The 24,548-nt window shown below is 38.2% G+C and overlaps 3 protein-coding genes across 14 annotated transcripts in view; 1 reads left to right on the top strand and 2 right to left on the bottom strand.

Annotated features, from left to right (window-relative positions):
* The window catches only part of camk2d2 (calcium/calmodulin-dependent protein kinase (CaM kinase) II delta 2), a 39,985-nt gene extending 26,736 nt beyond the window's left edge, over positions 1 to 13,249 (top strand). Inside the window, exons 10-22 of one of the 12 annotated variants that reach the window (XM_088420459.1) lie at positions 81 to 203; positions 283 to 366; positions 613 to 655; positions 2,150 to 2,187; positions 3,184 to 3,243; positions 5,691 to 5,735; positions 7,879 to 7,927; positions 8,313 to 8,411; positions 8,791 to 8,811; positions 9,129 to 9,204; positions 9,278 to 9,372; positions 9,857 to 10,085; positions 11,825 to 13,249. In XM_088420459.1, coding sequence (XP_088276585.1) covers positions 81 to 203; positions 283 to 366; positions 613 to 655; positions 2,150 to 2,187; positions 3,184 to 3,243; positions 5,691 to 5,735; positions 7,879 to 7,927; positions 8,313 to 8,411; positions 8,791 to 8,811; positions 9,129 to 9,204; positions 9,278 to 9,372; positions 9,857 to 10,085; positions 11,825 to 11,828 — 966 coding nt within the window. In that variant the 3' untranslated portion in view covers positions 11,829 to 13,249. Of the gene's footprint in view, positions 1 to 80; positions 204 to 282; positions 367 to 612; positions 656 to 2,146; positions 2,188 to 3,183; positions 3,244 to 5,690; positions 5,736 to 7,878; positions 7,928 to 8,312; positions 8,412 to 8,790; positions 8,812 to 9,128; positions 9,205 to 9,277; positions 9,373 to 9,856; positions 10,090 to 11,824 lie in introns of those variants that run through there. The other 11 variants (XM_088420458.1, XM_088420461.1, XM_088420460.1 and 8 more) reach the window with 11 other exon arrangements.
* Positions 13,250 to 14,698: 1,449 nt separating this feature from the next.
* Positions 14,699 to 24,548, bottom strand: part of ank2a (ankyrin 2a, neuronal) — a 73,764-nt gene continuing 63,914 nt past the window's right edge. Inside the window, exons 46-50 of the mRNA XM_088418864.1 lie at positions 19,355 to 19,438; positions 18,825 to 18,989; positions 17,937 to 18,107; positions 17,725 to 17,816; positions 14,699 to 16,657 (exon numbers count right to left, since the gene is read on the bottom strand). Coding sequence (XP_088274990.1) covers positions 16,444 to 16,657; positions 17,725 to 17,816; positions 17,937 to 18,107; positions 18,825 to 18,989; positions 19,355 to 19,438 — 726 coding nt within the window. The 3' untranslated portion in view covers positions 14,699 to 16,443. The remainder of the gene's footprint in view (positions 16,658 to 17,724; positions 17,817 to 17,936; positions 18,108 to 18,824; positions 18,990 to 19,354; positions 19,439 to 24,548) is intronic.
* On the bottom strand, positions 19,805 to 24,348 carry LOC148421077 (uncharacterized). The gene is made up of 2 exons (XM_088418865.1): positions 23,732 to 24,348; positions 19,805 to 21,885 (listed from the first exon to the last, which is right to left on the bottom strand). The coding sequence occupies exons 1-2, from the start codon at positions 24,221 to 24,223 to the stop codon at positions 20,176 to 20,178; spliced, it is 2,202 nt and encodes a 733-aa protein (XP_088274991.1). The 5' UTR covers positions 24,224 to 24,348; the 3' UTR covers positions 19,805 to 20,175.

The following is a 24,548-nucleotide window of genomic DNA, read 5'->3' as shown; positions in this document are numbered from 1 at the left end:
TATTGAGATACATTCTGATAACATGTCTGTGTATCTTGACCACGGTAGTCCATCTTTGTTTCTTTGATGTTGTTTGACAGTTCCCATCCCCCGAGTGGGACACAGTAACTCCCGAGGCCAAAGATCTGATCAACAAGATGCTAACCATCAATCCCAGTAAACGCATCACTGCCTCAGAGGCCCTTAAACATCCCTGGATCTGCGTATGTGTCACAATAACACAGCCAGAGCCGCAACTGTTTGCTTTTGCCTCACAATTCTCAAATTGTTTTCCTCCTGTAGCAACGGTCCACTGTAGCTTCCATGATGCACAGGCAGGAGACAGTGGAGTGCCTGAAAAAGTTCAACGCCAGGAGGAAACTCAAGGTGAGACGTCTGGCGAGACGGGATCTTTCTATTTCTGCAACTCCTGTAGCCATCTGTGACTTCTGTCTCTATGTCTTTGACGCTCAAAACGCCTCGAATATAACATGAAAGCAATGACTCATTTTCTGAATCGCTCAGTGCCAAACTCCTATTTTCTTGCTGTAACCTTCTAATCAGTCACCCTGTCTTCTCCCTTCCTAACCGTTATCATTGCCCGACCTTTTTGTCCCCTTCCTGTCACCGCAGGGGGCCATACTGACCACTTTGCTGGTCACAAGAAACTTCTCAGGTATGTCTCTTTTGGTGTGCTGTTGAAGGCCTAGATAGTGGACTAACCTGTAGCTAAGAATTTTGGTCATTTTCACAACTTTCATGGTCTGTAATTATGTCAGTAATTTCCAACCACTGAGATCATCGGATGTGCCACGTGAAATGGTCCAGTTTCACTCAATTAGTCCAAAAATTAATTTCCACTACCTACAAACAAGGCATTTTTTTCATCAAATGTAGAATATTATGTGATCTACCTCAGTGAAGGTTAGAAAACACCTATAATGCTAGTGGAGGAGCCTGGCACTTTCTATGTGTCCAATATTAGCGCTGGTGTTTTGGGAAAACACGAAAATGGTCATACTGTTAAGTTGAACTACTCTTTGAGCAAACAGAGCAAATTGACAAGCGTAATAAACATTTAAGAAAAGGTTTTCCTTTGTTTCAAGTGTCTGTACAAATTACAATTTGCATTTTTTTTCTTTAGTAGTTTTGTAGTATTTCCGGTTCTCTACCTCAAACTAATTTCACCAAGTGTCAGGAAAAGCATATTTTTTTGTAAAAAAAAAAATAGTGAAACAAAAAAGACAAAAACATTCCTCATTTTGGTCTTTCATTTTTGTATTATTATGTTGTGAAAAGCTAATCAAAGCCTTCGAATCAATAAGTACAGAACCTAGCCTGGAATGCCTTTGATCTGTTTAATCACGGTACAAAGATGATCTTGACTGTGAGATGCCATCCATAAACAGTTATGCTTCACCATCTCTCCTTGAGCTCTACTCCCATCTGTGCTGTAATGTGTTACTGTTTTTTATGACATTCCAGTTTTTCCTCAGTCTTTTGCTTGCATGATTTCTCTCTTTATTCTACCGTAAAGTGTCAGAGCATTTGTGTCATTTTTTATTCATATTTTTCTTCCTTTTGTTTTGTTTTTTCTTTTAAATTTCTTTCCTTTTATTTGGATTGTGGTTTCAATTTGAGGTAAGAATTTTTGGGACGCAGGAATGGGCCTAATTATGACTTTATTATTTTATTTCTTCCCTTAGTTCTAATAGACAATACCTTACAGTATGCATGGAGACAAAATGAATGATTGGTTAAGGCACTGCACGCTTTCAAAAATGATTAAAGGGAAGTCTTTAGCCATATATAGCATGCAATTTTAAGACGCGCTTTCAGCTCTGACAAATGTCACTGTAGAGGCTAAGCGCATGCTAATGTGAGTGCAAACCACCAACTTATCACTCCTGCGGGAGTCTTGGAAATCGTCACTTGCTAAATACACTCAATTCACTATGTACCCGTGTGAGTTAATACCAGAGAAAAAAATTCCCTTGTCAAAATGCATCAGAAGCAAATGTTGACGTGGACTTGAAATTTTACAGTTGATTTTGTTTGTAAGCACAATGTACTGATACGCTTGCTGCATGTCAGTGAATCCTGACGCTCCAGATTGTTGTACTATCACATTTTGTGCTGAAGTTTATTTTCTTCTTTTGGTCCACAGCAGCCAAGAGTTTGCTGAACAAAAAGTCAGACGGCGTTAAGGTAAGTGGCTAATATGTGCAAGTGAAGTGAAAGCTTTGTTTCATGCATAATTCTGATGGACCGTTTGGTGTCTGAGGAGCATAAAAGATAATTAGTATGCATTGTGCACTTAGCGACATCATCATTCAGGGAAAGTCACGCCAGGTGGCAGGCGACCGTTATTTATTTGCTTGATCTCACAGTGGTGACGCAGACAACATTGGCTGAGGTACATTTCTCGTAGGATCATACTTTTCTTCTCTCCTCCTGGTCGGCCCCTGGTTGACAATATTATCACATTGCAATGTCCATTATGATGGGAGTTAATCCATCATCCATGTGACCTCATCCCATTACAGCAAACTCAAACTAATCCTCGCACAGTAGTAAAAGAAGCAGGGAATAAGAATGACTCCAAAAAAGGATTAATTGAAAGTATTTTTACCTAATAATCAATACATATAAATGATTTTTTTCCATCTCACTCTTCTGATCCAACTGACTGGAGATTAGACATTAGTCAGTAAGTAACATTCTTTAATGCTCATTTATCTTATCGTGTACTCGCTCACATATCAAGTTAAAAGCAGTGGTTTGCAACCATTTTTCAACAATGTACAAAATGTTAAATATTTTTTCTGCCAAGTACCCCTCAGGAGATTGCTGGGATCTAATGAGTTTTGGGTGGTCCCACATGAAGTGATGTGGTCAGTTCAAATTCTAGAATTTGTTCCAGTTTACATGCTCCACCATAAAAATGCCCTATGATGATTTCTTGATTTTTATGGGGGGGATGCAAAGAAGATGCAGATTTCTGACCACAGTGACAATGGTGGACCTTTCCATGTTAAATCCATATAGACTTGATGAAGCACACGGAAGGTGATCAATTTGGGTGGTATAAGTCAGGCCATTTGCTGTGGTCTGTGATCGAGCGTATACAAAAGTGTGAATGTACACTTGTGCGTTTGTGTGTGTGTATGAGTGTCATATTCCCTCTACACTGCCCCTTTGCAGGTTAACAACAAAGCAAATACAGCGACCAGTCCTAAAGACACTGGCCCTGCCCCTGCACTGGTATACACGCTCACCCACACCCACATCTTCATCCACTATTGTGTGCAACCCATAACCAACCAAGCATCACTCTCACTCTTCCGTCACCGTTTCATTCCCAAGTGTGGATGAGGTACAGGTTCACCTTTGTCTCACAACATTTGTTTGTGTTGGATCCCAGGCTTTCTTGTGACCATTTCACTTGAAAACACATGTCTATGCCCCTTCATTAGGTCCTTTGGAGTGAGGGCTAATGAATAAACTGTATCAAAAATAGATACCAAATTGATTGAAGTATTAATTGAACATTAGGTGTGCTGTAATTTCGAACTGTGACGCTTGAAACTGAGGTAATTACGTAATAAATATACAAGACAGATTTACAAAAGGAAGAAAATAAAATGAAAAAGTCATGAAATTATAATATTGTTGTGAAAAAGCAAAAGAAAAGCAATGACTAGTGGCAATGCAGTAGAGGTGCGTTCAATGACTACTCACGCAGTACAAAATGTAATACATACATTATTAATCTCCTTCAAAGCACCAACAATTAACGATTAGTTATGTGAGAACATGGTAGGGCTGACGTGAAAACACTTCAGCATTTATTTAATGAACTAAAGTCAGAACAGCCTCATGTAGGCTCAGGTTGAGGGGCAGGGAATACAATTTTTTTTTTTTTAATTTTCACAAGGGTAACTGCATTAGTACAACATTGTGCCGCCCTAGCTGCTCCAAGTGGGGACATGGTGCGCCAGTGCGTCAAGTAGTACAAATGGGAGCAGTCCATGCACAAGCTGCTGATTGAAAACTAATGAAATTAATGGAAGTGGAGCACGCGCTTCCTCTTCAAACTCACCCACTCTCGGAGTAGTGCTCGCCTCGGGCGTCTGAGTGAAATTTTCAAGCGCGCCCCTTGTTCTCGCCGCTGTCGCAATTATATGACGTACATCAATACACATGCTGGACCGCGCCCCTTTATTGATGTTTGCTGCTACACTAACTAATCAAGAATGTGTGGCCACAGTCTAAACAGGGCCAGGCTGGACTCGGACACTAGGTAAAAACAATGTGGACAGTTAGCCCCACCAATCGGATATGAGGGAATATCTGATTGGAATCAGATACATTTGCGGTCTGAACGAAGCCCAAGACGTCCACAATCTAGGGGGTTTAGTTTACATATGTCAAATGCAAACGATAGTTTACATAGAATATATATATATACTGTATATATATTGTGTCAAATTCATGACAACAAAGACTTCTTTCAAAAATACACATTTTTGCAAAAAATAGGTCATTCTATTTTTACAACTTTATTCTATGTTACATAATATCATTTCTTTCCATCTTATAGTCTTTTCATTGTGGTGCGACACAGTCAAGCATAAAATGCTGTTGAACAAATCACAGTGAAGATTAACATCTCTACAAAAGACTATTGATACAGTTCTTGTGTATGGACCTCATTTGAATTTCCAATTGTACCTAATGTTGCAGCCATTTAGCCATCTATAAATGGGGTGAAAATATTTAGGTCAGCTTTGGGCTATCCCTGAATGAACTAGCTTTTATAGCTATGCAACATTTGGAATGAGCAAGGCGTGCATGTTAGACATTAAGACATTGATTATCCTCCTTTAAATAGGTGCTTTTAAAATCTGTAGTATGGGGCGGCCTCTACCTCTAAAGCACTTTTCTCTGAGAGAATGCCTTCTGCTGTTGTCCCCCCCATTCTCATGCACCCACACAAGCATGTACGTAAAGTATGCATGGCAGTACTAGCTTCAGCCTCTGCATGTAATTCATGATAGGAAGGTATGCTCTGTGCCTGCTGCTGTGTATGCATGCCCGCGTGCGGTTGATGTGTGAAAATGTTGCCTACTTGGCTCTGTGCATTCCCTAATGGTTTGGTTCTGTATCTGCTGTGATTGGTCGAGCACATTGGGTCACATGACCGCCGCTCTGCATGAGGCCAAAATACTCGTGTGGTCCTATTTCCTATCCAGCTGATGACGCATGAACATGGGGACATCATTATCTTGCTCCCTGTTCTGTGTTCAAATACACATGCGTACGTGCCCGCACACACGCATGCACACAAACAATGATGTTATAATCTAGTGTAATCTGGATCAGTGATTAGAAGGTCAGAGTTGGTCAGTGGGAGGGGTTCTACAAAAGCCAAGACATTTGATTAGATAGATGGATAGAATAGATAGAAGACTGAATTCAGCCTTACTATTACTGCTACTGCTACATCTTCTACTACTGCTATAATAATGCATTAATTGTAGAAAAAAATACCACATTAAATGTACAATGCACAAAAGCAAAGCCAAATTTATCCTTTGTCACGCTATGTAGTTAACTTGTTTTGATAGAAACCAAAAACATTCCATAGTGCGGTGATGATGATGATGATGGTAATGAAGTCACACGTAGTCTCGCATGCTCTTTTCAAGGAACCACAGACGACAGTGATCCACAATCCTGTGGATGGAAACAAGGTAATGTTAGAGAAACCTTTTTTTTCATAATAAAATGCATTTAATAGAATAATTGTTCAGGGTATTTTTATCGGATTTCAGACATTGAGCTCATAACACAATTTAAGAAATACAGATTGCCATGATCTGGGTAACTAAATACCACAACCAAGAACACACAGAAAATAACAATAATGATTGCACTACTGTGTAACTATGATTTGTATTCTACACTATTTATGCTATCTATTGTTTATATTTATTTGTTTTGCAGGAATTTTGTTGTATACTCACTGAAAGTACAAAAAATTCAGTTATAAAATAAATTAACTGTTCTATTCTATCTACACAGACACAAAAAAACTACATTTTTCAAGGGGTTGTCAAGACTTTCTACTAATATGTTCTAAATACCTCAAGTAGTCTAAACATGGTATTCAGATATTGCATTTGTGGAGTACCTGTGAAGCAGCAAAATCAACTCATTTTTATCCATCTCAGGAGACGGCCATTTTGCCACTCGGGGTCAACAGAAAATGACCTCACATTAGCTCAGGGTTTAGGTAACGACCATTCAACTTGCAAATGTCAGTCAAATTCAGAAAACAGTTGAGCCCTAATTGGTTGTAATGTGAGCCCTGAGCACCTATGAAACTGTGACTGTTTACATGAAGTGAAAAAGCTCATGTAAATGGATTTGACTTACCTCTTTTAAATGAGTGTTTTGTCCTGTGCATGCTCTGAGCACAAGAAATCTTTTTGATACAAACATACTTAAAAAATGCACCACAATGTCAGTTAAACATGTGCTAAGCATTGATTTTTTTTTCCCCATGGAGTAAACAAACAGGGCAAAACTCAAAATCTATAAAATCTATAAGCTTTAGTTTTGTAGGGAGGAGAAAACTGATTATTTCTATGGTGACATGAATCTGATGTGTTTTATTTATAGTATTTTATTGATGTTGTGGTCTCGATTGGGGCAACAAAATGAACTTGGCTAAAGCATGTAAATGGAGACACAGTATAACGATTGTGCCAGAAGTTCACATTTTTACGTTAACCCGAATGTTACTAATAACACCAATAAGCCCAAGAATCTTTAGATTATGGTAGTATCAATTCCTGATAATACAAAAATTCTGCGGCCCAGGTAGTTTGAATCTCTGTTACACATTGTTCTGGGCAGATCACGCAAATTTGACTGACTATGTATTTTGGGAAAATGTTGTTACATATTATAGACTCCCAAGGGCACGTAAAGATCATTGCAGTTAACAAAATAATTCAGCGACCTTTAAAGATAGTGATTTTTTTTTTATTTGCATCGAAGTACAAAACATATTGGATGACATTAAAATATACAATTAATATTTGATTAAGACTGTTTTTTTAATCACAGGAGTGGGATTTATGAAGAATATGTAAATTTGGTATTTGCATGGAAAGAAAAAAAGAAAAAAGAAAACTATACATTGCCACTGTGTGTGCATCAAAACAGCGAGACTGCACCACTTCATCCATTTATCTATCCAAAAGTATGCCTGTGCTATTAACGCTCTGAATAAGAACAAAACAAAACAATCACACTCTGAAAATAAGAATTGCACTCTGTGGAATTGTGATTTTTGTTCTTTAATATCCTATTTATTGCTCATTTTTAATTTTATGTGCACCCATCGGAGCAGCACTCCCAACTTTGTTTTACATGTTCTATTCTATTGCGATTAGCGAGGACAACTACAGTCCACTGGATGTCACTCAAACTAGGCAAAGCTTTTTGGGGAGAATCTGCACCAACTTCATTTACCAGAGTTATTTGATAAGGTCCTCAAACGATCTTGCGGTGGAAATTGGGTTATGGATGGCAATTTCAGTTGACAAAATGTGTCAAAATGGCCAGCCTTTTTGGTTGAATAAAAATGAGTCAATTTTTCCAACCAATTCCTTTTCCAATTACTCAACATTAATCAGAATGACGTGTTTCGACCGGCTAGCACATAAGATATACTATTGTTAAAGAAATCTGGAGGGGGAATAATAATACTGTATTAGTTTTTTTTCTCACAAAATGATTTTCCTTCAATTTTTTTGTTATCACACTTGGTTTTGAAGAGCCACAAGCCAGCTGTTATTCTTAATGAGTGCTATTTTTATTCTCAAGGAGTCCATTGAGAGTGCCAACACCACCATAGAAGATGAGGATGTTAAAGGTAGGACAAATATTCAGCGTTTCACACCTACTTTGTGTGGTTTATGGATCCTTCCACTGCGTGCATTCCTTCCTTTCTATTATTCCAAGCAACATAATGACCGCACACTGCACCTTGTTTCCACTTGGCAGCAAAGTGCAGAATTTCCCTTCCTCCAAGTGTCACAGCACTCCTTCCATTCTTCTCTTTGCTGGTTTCTGTTTGGTTTTTGCATGTCTTCCTTCTGTGCAACTTTTTGACTGTCCCTTCTCCTATGTTCTGCCAAGAATATAATTTTTCTTCCCACATAATCCTTATCTACGTTTTTTTTGTTTTTTGTTTTTTTTTTCACACAAACACACACACGCATTCTCCACACCCCCCACCTTCCTGCAACCTCTTTCAGCCCTTCGTCTGGGCAGCTTAGTGAGCGGTATCTTGAGCTCTAAGAGCCGTTCCTCACAGATGTCTGAGTCAAGGCAGACTCCCACCTCCTCATTTCAAAGTAAGTCCCTCTGTTGTCATGTGGCGGGGAGGGAAGATGCGCCACCTGGTTCCTCTTGTGTCACCCAGCCTTCTACTGGAAGGAAAAAGCTCACGCAATGTAAAGTGCCTCAAAATCGCATCATGTGACTTCTCCATCTTCCACAATGTTTTGTTTTGGCAAATTGTTTTTGATGAGTTGCATTGCTTCCCAGCTTCATTTTTTGGTATTGTAATTGAAGACAATTTGCATTTGCTTTCTGGCAAACTCCCTTCCCCTCTTACCCTCACCTTCACTGTTATATATAATGTGCTCAACAAAGTACAGTATATATACAGTATATTCTTATAACAAATGCTTTTTGTTGCATGAATTAAGTCATGTTTTTAATATCCCCCAGCCTGCACCAATAACACTAAAGGTAATTTAACACATTGCTGAGTCAATAATTAATGCTTTTGTTTTTGTTCATTTTGGTGGGTGGAAGGAATTGTGCCATCATTCATGCTGGACTCCTCTGCCACTCATTAGTCAAGGGAGGCGTTCTTCTTTGATGCGTTTACGTATACGGAACAACACATTTTTCATTTTAAAGTTACTTTTGAAATTGCCTACCATTTCTAGCAACTTTTAGAGTAGATCATCATCAGAAGCAGATTTAATATCAGATACTGTACATTTGCCTGCTCTCAAGTCAGTTTATTGCAGCCTGGCCTGTCTTGTGATCTTCTGTTTCAGCTCGCAAACAGGAAATTATCAAGGTCACCGAGCAGTTGATCGAGTCTATCAACAATGGAGACTTTGAGGCCTATGCGTAAGTCTTTTTTTCATCCTGATTTGTTGAGTGTGCAGATTCCTTTTTCATTGTTCCTTCGTTTGTGTAACAGGAAGATTTGTGACCCTGGTCTGACTTCATTTGAGCCCGAGGCACTGGGAAATCTGGTTGAAGGACATGACTTCCACCGCTTTTACTTTGAGAATGGTGAGTTCACAAATATAAACGACCGCGACCTTTTAGCGGTGCAAGCTGCTGCCTCAAGCAAACCAAGGTCATTTTGCACGGCATATAAACTAAGCAACCCATTAAAGTCAGAACGGTGATATGTGTTGCAGTCAAGTTAGGTCTCCTTGCCTCATCTGTAAATAAGGTGTTAATCTTTGATGGTAGATCTTATTACAGATCATGTTTACATACATTACTGTAAAAAAAATCTTTGGGGTCACTGAGATGAGATAATCTAATCACTGAAAATGACTTCATCACATGTAACAAAAAGGATGAATTAATTAACATTTTTTACATACAGGCTGTAAAAAGATTTACAATGTCATCATCACTTGCTTTTTCAATAAGTGAGGGGAAATTGATGGTAATGCCGCTTTAGCGTATGTATACAGTGCGCTTATGTGAAAGTGATCATCCGAGATTCACGTATTAATAAATTTGCTCTGACTTCAATTTGCAGCCCTCTCTAAAGGGAACAAACCAGTGCACACCATTCTCTTGAACCCCCACGTCCACCTGATCGGGGAGAACGCGGCGTGCATCGCCTACATCCGCCTGACCCAGTACATGGACGGCAGCGGCATGCCGCGCACCATGCAGTCGGAGGAGACCCGCGTGTGGCACCGCCGTGATGGCAAGTGGCAGAACATCCACTTCCACCGCTCCGGCTCACCTAGCATCCCCTCCCAGTAAGAAACTCTAACTACTACTCAGCGCCTCGAACAACAGTTGAAAACGTTGTTTTTGCTGCTCCCCAGTGGCACTTTAGAGTCACATAAAGTTTCAAGGTGTGCTTGTCATCATGCTCTATGGAAGTGAAAGCATTCACAGTTAGGTCATTCCACCTTTTTTCTTCTTCTTCTTCTTCTTCTTCTTCTTCTTCTTCTTATTATTATTATTATTATTATTATTATTATTATTATTATTATTATTATTATCATTATTATTATTATTATTATAATACTGGTTGGCACGTTTGCGGCAGTCGTGGGTTTGATTCGGCTCCTGCCTCTCTATGTGGACTTTTCATGTTCTTACTGTGCCTGCTTGGGTTTTCTCTGGGTGCTCTGGTTTCCTCCCACATTCCCAAATACTGTACATGCATTCATTGCCATTAGGTGTATTTATGGGTGTGAATGGTTGTCTTATGTGTACCTTGTGATTGGCTGGCAACCAGTTCAGAGTGTATCCTGCCTACTGTGCAATAACAGCTGTGATAGGCTCCTGCATGCCTGCGACTAGTGAGGATAAGCAGCCAAGAAAATAGATGGGTTGCTATTGTAATATCTTTTTAATTTGCCATATTTATCAATTTCATTTCTTTGACATTTCTCGACCTATTCAAACCATACCAACATGTTCCAAAATTTCACGCTTCATGTGTTTCCTTTTTGTTGTTTGTGGCTCTCACAGGTTTCCCACAACTCAATGTTTCACCCCCAAAACTCCCATTCATTCCCAATGGGGATTAAAACATTTGTTCCCCTTCAAAATTCAAAATGTTGTCCGTTCACCTTTTCAACATTCCTGCTTATCCCACAAAGCAACATTTCCATAATTTCCACCAAAGGCTTGTGCATCTTCCATCATTATCTTTTTTTGTATTTCAACGTGTTTTTGTCCAACTAATAACTACATCTTTCAACAGTCTCACTTATTCAACTTCAACACATTCCAACCATTCACACCTTCCAGGTCTTATTCTAATTCCAAAAATTCCCTTTGATTGATTCAAACCATTGCAACAGTTTTTCCTGCTCATCCCTATCAGGTTTTTCAAAATTTCAAGTCAAAATTGTAATCCTTGTTTTTTTTTTTCTAATTTCCACATTTTTGACCAGTTAAAACTATTTTAAATTGATCAGTTCATTCCCACTTCAATTGTTTTCCTGAAATTTCTAAATAAAAGCAAAAAAAAAAAAAAAAAAATCTCATCAATCTCATCAATTGGTTTTGTAATGTATCCCGCCTTAGGGACAGGGACTACTTAAAGGTACAATGTGTAAGATATAGACAGTTTTTCATTGAAAATAAATACATGAAATGAGTATAAATTAACCAAAAAAATAGCAAACAAACATGTTCTTAACAACCAACTGTATGTTTTAAAAATAATCACAGGTCTAGTTATCATTAAATGATTTTACATGGGGGGGGGGGGGGGGGGGGGCATTTTTCGGAGGCTGCCATGTTTGTTATAGCTACGAACAATGGTAAATGCAGCACCTCCTGCTTTCCGTAGTGAAAAACTGTCAAATCTTACATAACGTCCCTTTAAGAGGTCCATTCAGTGAAGTTTTGCAAGGCTGCATGGCCCAGATTTCCAGGGTACTTCAAATTGTACATTCTCGTAAACAGAAGTAGCATTTCCTCTGCGAGCATATTTGTAGTCGCACGACCTGATGCTCTCGCTCTTTGTGATCGGCAGTTAATGGAATATCACGCGGTTAAAGAAGAGAGAAGAACATCCCATCCCATCAGCAAATGTGTGAGCGGGGCAGTTAAGCAACAAGCGGCGACTGCTCGGCAAACTTTGACCCTCTGAAAACATGGCACAGGACACAAGTATTAATACATTTGACAGTTATGGCATTTAATCATCGGACTTCATTCTTATGAGACCACTTGCGGGTGGCTGCACACAGTATTAGGACACTATGAGATGAGCATATGAGCAACTTTTTTTGTTTTTGTTTTTTTAAGATGTTTTGGTATGCATTTGAACTATATCAATTAGAAATCAACTGCTGTAACCTCTCCTGGAGACTAATTGTGTATTTTTATGTGTATTTCTGTGCGTGTAACACAAGACAAAACAATTGGGAGATCCGAATGTTCAAATTGAGCTTGCTTTTAGTTCTGGTGATGTATATATACATTGTGATCGTTGAAGAAGAGAAAAAGAAACGTTGAAATTGCTATTCTTGCTATCGGACGAACTAAGAGTTTATGTCGAATCCAATTTACAAACTATATTTATGTTTGCTATGAGCTATAAGTCATACCGTTCGAATCGTCTGACTTCAACATATACAGTAATACTAATTTAAATGTAAAGAAAGCAGAGCTTACACTTTGCATTGGAATATGTTTGCCTTTATATCAGTGATATAAGAAATACGAGAATGTAGCATATATGTAATATATGAACATCCAAGACTATTGTGTAGTGCATGGGGGGACATATTGAGTAAGATCATATGAAACTATAATATCTTCTGTTTGAGTTGTGACTCACTGACTTGTTTGTTAATGTTGTGCACCAGTCCTGTCCCAAATGTTTCTACTGTCCTCCAGTATCATGGAACTGTTGTAAAAACAAGAACACAATAAAGTTCAAAGCTGCGTATTGAGGAGAAAGGGTGGAGAAATAAGAAAAAGCACCGCTTACATTTTGTATAAACATGTTTAGGAAGTAAGCTCATTTTTTTCATAATGTTTGTACTTGTGTATTGTATGACTGTATGTATCGGGTTTTCTGTTGTCATTTTTCCAATGTATTACATTGCCAATTGCACAGGCGTGATGGCGAACGGGACAGCGCTGGCATCTTCGGAAGAATTGTCAACTTTGCTAAAGCTGCATCAGAGATTTGAAGGTGTAGCCGGGCAAGACATCTGAGGGATGTTTTCCTTGAGCATTTCTAGCAGGACAACAACACCTGTGTCCTTATCTTCTCTATTGATTTGTCGTGCTCTCTCTTTTTTTTTTAAATGGCAAAATACAGAAAACCTCCTTTTGATGAAGCCTACGATGTCAATTCAATGCACAGCTCCTTAACTGATGTGTAACTGTTGCCGGCACGGCAATGGATGGCGTATGTTTAAGAAGTAAATAAATGAGCTAAACAGTATGATCTTGAATGCGTTCTGGACAATATCATTAGCTAAAACAAACAAACAAGAAATTAATAGAATAATATATATATATATATATATATATATATATATATATATATATATATATATATATATATATATATATATATATATATATATATATATATATATATATATATATATATATATTACCCCCAAATAAAATGATCATGTACAGTATTTAAAAACAACAAAAAGAAAGTACCGTGGAGCTTGTACACCTAGCACACAGCTAGTACACCTTTTTAAACCTTTAAATATGTCATGTCTCCTCTCAAGCTTTCTTTTTTTTTCAGGAGAAAAAACAACTACGTCTTGTAAGGCTTTTTTTTTTCTGGGGAAAAAGGACACGTATCTAAAAATAAAACCTAATCAAATAAATGGTCTGACCTTTACAAAAGAAAACAAGCCTTACAATACATTTTTGAAGCCTAACGAGACAGTGTTTTTTTCAGTTTTGTGAAATTATTATAATAATTTGAAATAAAAGGCCTTAGCAAATATTGCTTTTTTTTTATTAACTACGGTTGAGTGTTTAAAAAACCCCACATATAGTAGTGTTTTTAAACTATTGACCATGTTCAATAAGCCATTTAAAAAAATGTTTCTTCCATAACTATCAAAATTCTGTTATTTTGTTGTTGTTTTGTTTCTAACAAAAATTTAAAATCTAGTCAAAGTCCCTTCCTATGATCAATAAAAACAAATAAGTCATCTTGAAACAGGCCGTTTCTTGATCTATAGAGAAACATTTGTGGTGGTGACATCACATGATCACTTTAAAATGTATAATATCTATGAAACTGTATTTCAAATACAGGTTTTTGCAAAATAGACGTATACAAATGAATCCTGAAGAAAATGTGGGTCTGGTACCACTAGGAATGAAAAGTTTAATATCTGTGAAACCATAGCAGTAAAAAACAAAACAAAACAAAACAAAACAAAACAAAACAAAACAAAAACTTTTCTACCCCAGCACAAATGAATGGTAGCACTTCTTATCATTTAGAAGAGATAGGGCCTCACTTTTCACTTCATTAGGTGGATAATTTTCAATGTTATCCAGAAATATTGTTACTATAATATTGTGCTAATGTTCATTAGCACACATTTTGCAATCTCTTTACTACACTTCCTGTTTAGCATACTGTTTGCACTGTTTCAGATGACTACTAAACAGTCTGTGATCTTCATTTCTTTTTAATTTAAATTAAAATTACATTGCGAGCACGATTAAACTGTTAATTCAATACTAAGTCAAGGAAATACAAAACTGAATTTCGGCAGATAAGAATGATTTACATGATAGAATTTTTTGTTTGTATGACACGGAGTCGGTAATTGAAGTAACTTGGAACGTAATTGCGTTTGTTGTAATGGACCATCAATCCAAGGAAAAAAAGGACGAGCAAAAAAGAAGATACATATTTTGTAGACTTTTATTCTCTATCAGCCATAAACACACTGCAGCCATTTTGTTTGTATCTTTTTTTAGTTTTGAACAGCAATACATGCCCTTATAGATGTTTATACATATGCATCATATGAGTATATAACTGCATCACAGAAAAAAGGGGGTGCTCATTTTTCAAAATAAAATAAAGATAAGGTATACCTGTCACAGTGATCTTCCATAAGTTTTTCCCCTTCCAGTTTCAAAAGTAAATGATGAAGCGATTGTGAAAATAAATGTTCGAGTTCCATACAGTAGTGATACTCTGAGCGGGAATAATGCTTTATTGAAGCTCTCATTCTTATGAATGATGCTTGTGTCACAATCAAGTTCTATTTGTCCTGCTAATGAATTGGACAAAAACGTATAGTTGATTGTAACAGTAGGTGCACGGAAAGCTTGGAGACGTTCAATCCTGACATTCAGGAGTGCAAATACAGGCTCTGTAAAATAAATCTCTTTCTAACTTTGCGCCACCTCTTTCCGGCCCTCAAAAAAATTCTTTCACTCACAATCACACGACACAAACCAGCATGTTAATAATCAATAAATAAATCAGAATCACGGTCACTTTACAACAGGAACATGTGCCATTCTTTTTGTCCCTGTCAAAACGAGAAGAAAAAAACACTTGAAAGTTGATACTACAAAGTCAGAAATTGGTACCGTGGGAATCCAATGGTGTCACTGGTGGGACAAAAGGCTTTGTACCGACTTGAGTAATTTTTTTCAAAATAAAAATCTAGCACACATGAAAGAAACCCTCCAGGATAAGACATGAAAATGTGCATGAAATACCCCTACCCAAAATTAAAATCATAAAATCAGACGCCATAAGGGTCATGCATGGATCAACAGTACAGAGAATCTTCCTCACACGCTCGCCATTCATACCAGAAGAGCCGTGATCAATCGTTTCGGACGCAGTGCCAACAAAAGTCTGACGAAAACCTGAACAAAAGATTAGAAAAGAATGACGCGTGGTAAATGGACAAGACTACATAACCAGAATCAAAATGGCAGATGTTGATTAGTCATGCCTGTCCTACTTCACATGATTGATTAATCATTCCTAGGCTACAGGTGTCAGTACTATCTAGATTAGGTTAGATACTATCAGAATGCCCGAAAGACACATTACACATAGCCTACACAAAAACACAACAGCAGCAGCGGCAGCAGTAGTAGTAGTTAAATAAATACACTTTTAGTCTGATTCTAGTACAGTGAAAGTTTTTTTTTCTTTAGCCAAGATGGTCTCACTAGGTCTGGTGGTGAGAGGCAGTGTAACGTGAATATTTTTTTTCTGATTCAAGCACCCATTCGAGAGAGTATTTTTTTTTTTTAAGTGAAGCGTTAAGTGTGGGTGGGCTGGATCTGATTAGCATTGATCTTATTTTCTGATGTTTTGGTTGCTCTACCACATAAAGACAAAATAAATGTAGACTACGTCGACACAAAACCTAAAATGATCAGGAACGATATTCTTTGGTCACAAAATAGGCAAAATAAAAACAAACAACCAAACCCAACTACGTTCGATCAAATAAATTCATGGATACGTAACACCGTCAAGGGATGGAAAGTGAACATAAAAAAAATCTTTCAGGACTTAAATGGGAAGACTGTGGTAGCTTTGAGGTGCACGCTGGGATTGCATGTGGCAAATGCATAGGATCATTTGTGTAGCAAGGGTGTGTGTAACACATTCTTCTACTCTTTCTCTTCTTTTTGTTCTTTTTCTTCGCCATGGTCCTCCTGGTGTTCTTCATAGTAGTGGTGAAACAGCTGGTGCAGATGCTGTTGGAGGTCGTGTGGTTTGGAACCTTGTGTGGGGCCGCCCACTTGCTCGAGAAAGACCTGTTTGCGCTGTCCGCCTCCCTGCACCACCGTCTGTCTTAGGGTCTGACCTTTACGCATGTGGGCCCTATGCACGGAAAAAGACCAGAAATAAGAACAGATAAGTTCCCAGCACAAAAAAAAAAAAAAAAAAAAAAAACCTAAGAAATTATGTGTAGTTACTCTCATCAAATGTAGGGACCCATAAGTATGGTTATTTCATCACAACACCACATACCAAGCCGAGAATATTATGCAAGGATACCATGTGAGAAGCATCAGGATTACATTCAACAAGCAATCTGATTGGACACCAAATGCTACGATCTAATGATGAAACCAAGACATTGTTGTCGCTACAAGAAACTTTGGGTCACAGCTAGAAAACGGCTAAGATATAGTTTTAGTACCCCCACATGTATGTTGTGACCTGTCTGAAAGTTAATTTTGGAGTAAAGTTGAATTTACTTTTATTTGGTAAGAGACCTTTGCATGTCTTCTAACGTGTGATGAACATTTCCATTCGAATTGAAAAAATATAAAATGGTTGTGTCATTTTTCTTTGCATTGTTACTTACGATGCTTTTTGAATAAACACGTTAAGGTGCGATTGTTATCAAGCTTGGCATATCTAGACAAAAAAAAAAGGCAGTGCAAAAATTAAAATAAAATGTAGCTCCTGTTGGAGTTAAGCAGTAGCTTTCCAGCTAGCAACATTGACCCTCCAGCCGTGTCTTGCTTCTCAGGCTTGCGTTATTACAGAAAGCACACTTAATATACATACCTGTAATTATTTTTAACCTGATAAGTTCACGTCCACGAAAGCCTAGTAGTGGGTACTTTTTATTTTAAAGATGACATGTGGCATGTTAGCGTAATTCCTAGTATGAAAGAAATTATGGACAGCTGAATAGTATTATTATTTTTGTTTTTATAAATAAAATCATCATTTAAAAACCTTACTTGGATTTTCTTTGTCTGATGTGACTCTTTAGCTACATGAGAACAAAGCAGCTTTTTACATCCAACATCAGGTCAGGACACATTTTTAGCTCTAAATCTACAACACAGCAATCACGGCAAACAAGCCAAACAAGTCTTAAAGCGAGAACACGTGAATAAAATCAAACACATGCACCCCGGGCTCCCACACACCTCCTAACCACAGTTCCGTCATCTTTGACAGTCTCACTTTCAACCACACGGGGGAGCTCTGCTCTTGTAAAACCACCAATATAACCCAGTGCCTAACGGCATTGAAGAAGACGACAAATCACTGGCTGAAATACAACTAAATTCAAGTGATGATCTATCTGTTCAAATGCTAATCGTTGAAAACAAACGAGACAAGAAGTGAGTAGACAAACCTGTTTGAAGTCCTCTTGGGCCGATGGGAGGTCAGAAGCCAAAGACAAGTCCCCTTTGTGTGTCATTGTTCTTTTACCCTCTACCACAGTGGTTCTTTCTGCCAGAGTGACTTTACGCAGCTCGGCAGTCGCCTCTGCTGCTGACAAACCCTCACTTTCAGCAAATGTAACCTATTCAAAAAAAGAAAAGCAAAACCAAAGAAAAAATATGACAAAAGACTAACCCACAAAAATGAGGTTGTGTTTTGATGTAGTTTCAGATCAATGCACCATTAAATGATATCGTTTAAGAATATGCGGTATACTGTATGAATTTGGCCTACATAATTGTTTTGACCAATCAATCAGTCGATAGCAACAATGCTTAACGAAATCATCACCTTAGCGTGATTATGGTTTCAAGCACTAACAGCAGAAGATGGACAAGGCTATGCCAACTGTGAAATGTAATGCATGGAAACACCAAACCTTGGTGCTCAAATGGTATAGTCAACAAACAAAAGTTTGAACCGCATAAAAGTGTAACACACGAATATACGAATATATAGCAGATAGATTATTCAGGGGCCGACAAGAGCAAACGCAGTGCAACCTGGTTGCCTACTGGTTGCCAGCCAATTGCAGGCTGTTTGTTTGCGTGTTGGAAGAAGCCAAACATGCAAATTCAACACAGGAAGTCCAGAGCAAGGTGGATTTGAACTCGGGTCCCTGAATTGGACGTGCTCGCCACCGCACCGCCCCCATTCAGAGATATTTACACAATAATTTTACCACTTAAAATGTTGATGTATATTGTTACCAAGAGAAGATTTAGTTTACATGTTAGTATGAATGTTAGGCCATATCGCACAGCCCTAACATATAGTATACAAACTCATACGCACATACCTCTGTATGGTCTCCCTCGCTCTTTAGAACAGTGCGCTTAGTCACTTTTGAGTATCCATCTCCCTCTGAAACACTTATGGACCTCTGGGGGGATCCCTCTATTGAGACCTCCTCTCGCTCAACACCATCAGTGGAAACACATTTGCGAATAATCTTTCGAGTAACCTGAGAAAAGTCCAAATTTACTGTCAGGGGGAAATGTTTGCAAACACAAGTGGGATTTTTTGTATCAATACTAAATGATTCTAACTCCATTGTCCTAGTTCAAACACACAATACAAACACAAAGTCTGAAATACATGCGTCTTTTACATCTTTACCAATATTCGATGGGTTCTTCCTTAGCACAAGGACTAACACTATGTAAGTTTTCTTGATAAAAAGTTTTGTTTTGTTTACAGTATGTGGTCCTAATAACTAGATGTGTAGTTCTCTTGTGAATTTTACTGTCAACTAAAAACACCCTAAGGGCGGCCCAAGATTTTTGCAGTACTCTCTGTCATTTTTACTTTGACAAGTCTTTTCAGTACCTTTCTAATAACAATGTGCCCATTTTCATCTTGGTATTTTTCTTCTGTCACAGTCTGAGTAGGAAGGTCAGGCATTTCATCACCCTGCAAAGGGAAAAAAAAGACATATTTCCAATATAAAACTTGGATATGAGGAATGCAAAATTTTAAAGCACATCAAAGACAGGAGCTACACATTCAAATTGCATTCTCTGGGAAAAAAATACAGGTGGGAACAAAGGAGCGATAAACACAATATGATTAATTTAAACCTGTTAGAACGGCAATTTAAAAGTGACACCGACAACCTAGTACAGTTAAAAGCACACCCTCATGCTCCATCCATCCACCATCAAACATGTTGGGGTGGATACCTGAATGACAACTCTCCTTCGCACAATTCTGGTACTCAAAAATTCATCATCAGAACTTTCAGACATTGAACCAATCTCTGCGTTGATCTCCTGACCAAGTAGAACAAAAATCCATTAAGATTAAATGAAGGAACACATCCAAATAACTACATTTTGGAAGTAAAAAAGAAACAGTGGTATGTTGTACTTTCCAGGCATGAGTTATATTTCTTACCCTGGGTAGTACAACATATCCATTTGTTAGTCTGACTATAAGTAAATAATGAAAAAAGGAAGAAAGAAAGCATGCTAGTTTGCCTCATGAATTGAAAGGAAAGATTATGAACACTGTGGCTTTATTCTGCATGAACATGGTGAAAATGATACGTGCAATGTTATGACTTGTTAAGTCCCAAATGAAATTGTGGGTTATTGAAGATTTCATTTTTGTGATCAGATGGTTAGCAGTCATTTCATAAGCAAGTAAATCTAACATTTGGTTAGGGTCAGTCTTGAGAAAAAGTTTGCAAGGCCAGCACGGTTCACTAAATCTGGCCTTACCCTCGTCAGAGAATTTGAATCATCATTTGGTCTCATTTTGGAGTTGGGCAGTTCATACAAGGTGAATTCTTCAGCTGATGCCTCTGAATGGAATACCGGTAATACGTCTTCACTTTTGATTAGCCCGTGTTCTTGAACAGCAGAAGGATCCTCATAATCTTCACTTCCAGATGAGAGCAAGGCTCGTCTATAAACAGTTTTTTTCTCTCCCGGGCAACTGACGTTATCGTTAAGCAGATTTTTATTTGATCTAGACATTACCTCCGCTTCATCAGGTTCAGTCTCTGAAAAATCTGATGCAGCCTGCCTGCAATCAAAGTAAAGCTCTGGATCTGAACATTCAGAGCCTGGACCATGTGTATCACTGCAGACATCTTCATCTGCAAGGAGCATGTGGGTTATGGTAGTTGTGGGCGATATGAATGAGGTCACTGCTGTTTCAACTGAATTGGGTTGGGAATCACATGCATTATTGTCTTCTGGAGGTAGGGGTTCTTCCAGGTGTTGCGAAAGAGCCCTTGGGTTAACCTCATCTGGACAATCATCAGTCTGTATTGGCTCCTTAACAATGAGCTGTCTTGCAGAGGCATCTATTTCCAGATGATGCACAAAAGCCAATGGATGAATCTCATCTGAGGACATCTCAAAGTTTGCTGAGGTGGAGCACGGTATCAGTTCCTCAACGCTAAACTGTTGTGCAAAAATAGTGGTGTCTTGACTAGGCATATCTGAACTTTCCTTGCATACATCTTGGAGAGTTATCCGTGTTGAATCGTTTTCACGGAACAGCAAATTTGATTCATGCTCTTGATAGTGACCAACATCACTTTTGAAATATTCCTCACACAGATCACTTGGCACACCTTTGGGTATTTGGGGTTGGGTTGATTTTCCTACATCTGAAGGAAAACTCAGTGGCTGCTCCAAAAAGTCTGAACCTCTTTGGGAATATTCTGCACCGGACAGGTTCTCGGTGGGTGAGATATCAGCTTTTCCACCAACAGATGATCGTGTAACTGTTGGATCAACGGGGTCTTCTTCGGTCACAATTTGGGCAGATGTTTGAAGATGTGTAAGCCATGTGAGTGATACATTTGTTTTGTTTGTGTCTTCTTGATGCATCCCGAAATTTAGATTATCTGAGGGTAGTCCAAATTCTAAATTATGATCACCTTCTGAGGTTTTGTCAGTGGGTTGTGATAAAGGTGGCCAAATGATGTTTGATGTAAACTCTTCATCGGGTACCATTTTCATCTCATTTGGATCTGAGTGTAAATAGTTCAGTTGTGGTGATTCAGAACCTGGTGGCATTGATGTGGAGTTTGATGGTGGGATCATTTCCCCCTCACAACTATCTTCAGCTGAGTCTTTAGTCATGGAGCTGGACCTTTCACTTTGTTGAAGGAACATTCTACCTTTTTTTTCAGCAGTTTGTGGTGAGCCAGTTTCACTGGTCAGTGAGGCCTCAGTTTGTGTTTTACTTTGATAAGAAATATCTGCAGTGAGTAGATCTATAGTTTCAGAGAGTGTGTTTGTATCACATTGCATTGATTTTACATCTGTCGCAAAGCACTTGAGATTGGAATCTTTTTGTTCTTTATGTTGGGAAAGATTTGGCTTGGAAGATGATGCTGACACCTGCAAGAAATGATGGAATGGAAAAAAATGAAAATGATTTGTGATTGATGAAAAATTAAAGCTCAATGAAACATGCCGTGTTTTCCAAAGCCAAGCGTTAGGATGTTGTCTATGATACAAAATTTCACTTATCGCCCACTCGCATTTACTTGTAGGTCATTCCAGCGGTAATTTATATGTTCAAAAACATATCAGAATCAAACACATCATTTGATAAGTGACTTAGAAATTTCCATTGACTCCCAAGAGTACAATCAACCAGAATATGCCATTGAAAATACAATGTCATTTTACAGTGCAGGATGCAAGTGAACTTATGTCAAAATATGTTTTACATGTTAAATGAAGGTGGACATGCTTGTTTTACAGTATATTTACTGAGGACCTTTTGTTTACGAATGGAGTTCTGTTCCAACGCCAGTGATATAACCTGGATTCCTACGTAAATCAGAAATTACTGTCATTTAGAGATGCGAGCAGTCCATCAGCACAGAATGGACACTCGCTTTGCCGACGGACCAATAATTGACGGGGATGCTAAAAAAAAAAAAAAAGCAACAAAATAAGAATGTCAGAAGTGTGTTTCTCATCTGTTGTTGCAATCGTCGGCTAAAATCGTTGATTGACTAAAAACTGGAATAGCTTTATTCACTACTTGTTGTTCACAGCATCAACACAAGCCAGCATTACTGGGGATTTATATCTGTGTTTGTGCTGCCTTTCTGAATCATGGGTTTATGAACCAAAATGCATACTGTACACAATCTTGCTCAGCGGGATTATTGTACAGACCTAAAGTAAAAAGTAATGTCTAGAATTAAGTGTTAAGAGATACTTTTTGTGTTGTTTTTCTTTTTAAATATGATTCCTATTGAGCATTCTGGGATGCCTTGGGTACATTCCAAAGTGACAAGCTCAGCTAGACAGGAAATACATTTTTTAAATTCCCTAATTAAAAGCCATTATTTAGGAAATACAAGCTCAGCAATACCTTACTTTTTACCTGCAGTGTATGTGACAAATGAAATGTAGACGGATGTGACAAATTTTAACGAAACCGTCATCTATAATTGTTGGTCAAGTGGTTATAATTGAATGGCTTGTGGAACGGACCTGAAAGGGCTGAATATCATGTAAAGCATGATAATGCCTCCCAGTGGGCGTGGCTACCAAATAAGGCCTAACAGACATGATGAATCATTGCATTTTACTGTCAAGGGGTGGACTGATGATGACAATTTTCGAGATGAAAAAAACGATGATGGCGAAAACGGGCGGTGGGGCGGCAATGACAACAGACGACTGTCGGACCAGTAAAAAAATGTAAGCTGCCCATCTCTGGCAAAATCAAGTGTAACCTAGCTACACTATTGATGTCACAATGACAGTAAACATTTATATGAAAAGACACTTACAAGACATACATGTGAAACAATCAAATGAAAAAAATCAAATGAAACTGAATAAATCTGGCTATAACAGAGTGCCTTCTTGTGTCACGGTCTGACTATTTACTTTGACTCCACTATCGTAAACCAAGGACACCCTGTAAAAATGGTTAATGTGCTCTTCTCACATCAATGCAGAGCACCACATTTCCCGTTTAAAATGCTGAGCACATTAGAACAATTATGAGAGCTGCTGTGAGAGATGTAGGGCTATCCCTATGGAAAACCATTCCTTCAGCTTTAATGCAAACATGGCATGGCAGTGGGGAAATTGAGTGCAATTAGTAAAAGCTTGGGGTAAAAGATTCATTCCAAAAATATATAGTAAACGGCCAAAATTATGAATTAAGTGAAGCAACACTGCATTCTCTGCAGAGCAAAACTTTCTGCTGTCTTACCGGCAGAAAGGGACTTTTGTCCGTTCTCATTGACTGTCTTGTCATGTCTTTAAAAAGTAGATCTTGGCTGTATGTCATCGTTGATGGAGATATAGTGTCTGTCCCTCTATGCTCAATCAAAAGTGGGCTTTGTTCCATTGTTTCATTCCTTGATTGAGTTTGTTTGCTGAAGGGCTCTGTGACTTTTACGGTGTCAAGATTGTCCAGGTTATTTTTCACAGATGGCATGTGACTCAACTCTGGTTGGCTATTATTGCCTGTCAGGGCCTCATTCCGTCGAGGCTGGATTCTGTTTATGTTTTCGAAACTACTAGATACTTTTGGAAATTGCTCGTCTCCAGTAGTTGCCATAAAATCAAGGTTTATTTGCTCAGAAGTCTTTTCAAAGCCTTTATCAAATGCAGGGACATCTAACATGACTAAGTTGCAAACGTGTTTTCCCCTTCCCCTGTAGATTGGGTCATGGATGTGTGCAGTTAATCTCCTGTGCATTGGGTTATATACAAGCCTTGGGGCCGTATAATCACTTTGATCACTGAGACATTGTTCAGATTGGGGATGTTTCAAATATTCTACTGAATCAAGAGTTCCAGAGGCAGATGATCTTAAATTAGATAAACTGGGGTCAATATATGACTGTTGGAGAACTGTAGTATATGTTACACTGTCAAGTGCAACTGAATTAGATGAATCTGGTTTGATCTCATCTTGACCAAAGCACATTTGATCAAATATAGATGCATCTTCTGAAACAATTCCTTTTTCAGCTAACTGACAATGAACTGTATCACTTATGTGTTCTATATTACATGCCTGT

Source organism: Hippichthys cyanospilos, chromosome 7 (genome assembly GCF_059441005.1).
Source record: "Hippichthys cyanospilos isolate Australia breed blue-spotted pipefish chromosome 7, RoL_Hcya_1.0, whole genome shotgun sequence".
Taxonomy (NCBI): Eukaryota; Metazoa; Chordata; class Actinopteri; order Syngnathiformes; family Syngnathidae; genus Hippichthys; species Hippichthys cyanospilos.
The sequence above is the reverse complement of the archived record's forward strand: the minus strand, read 5'-3'. Positions and strand labels throughout refer to the sequence as shown.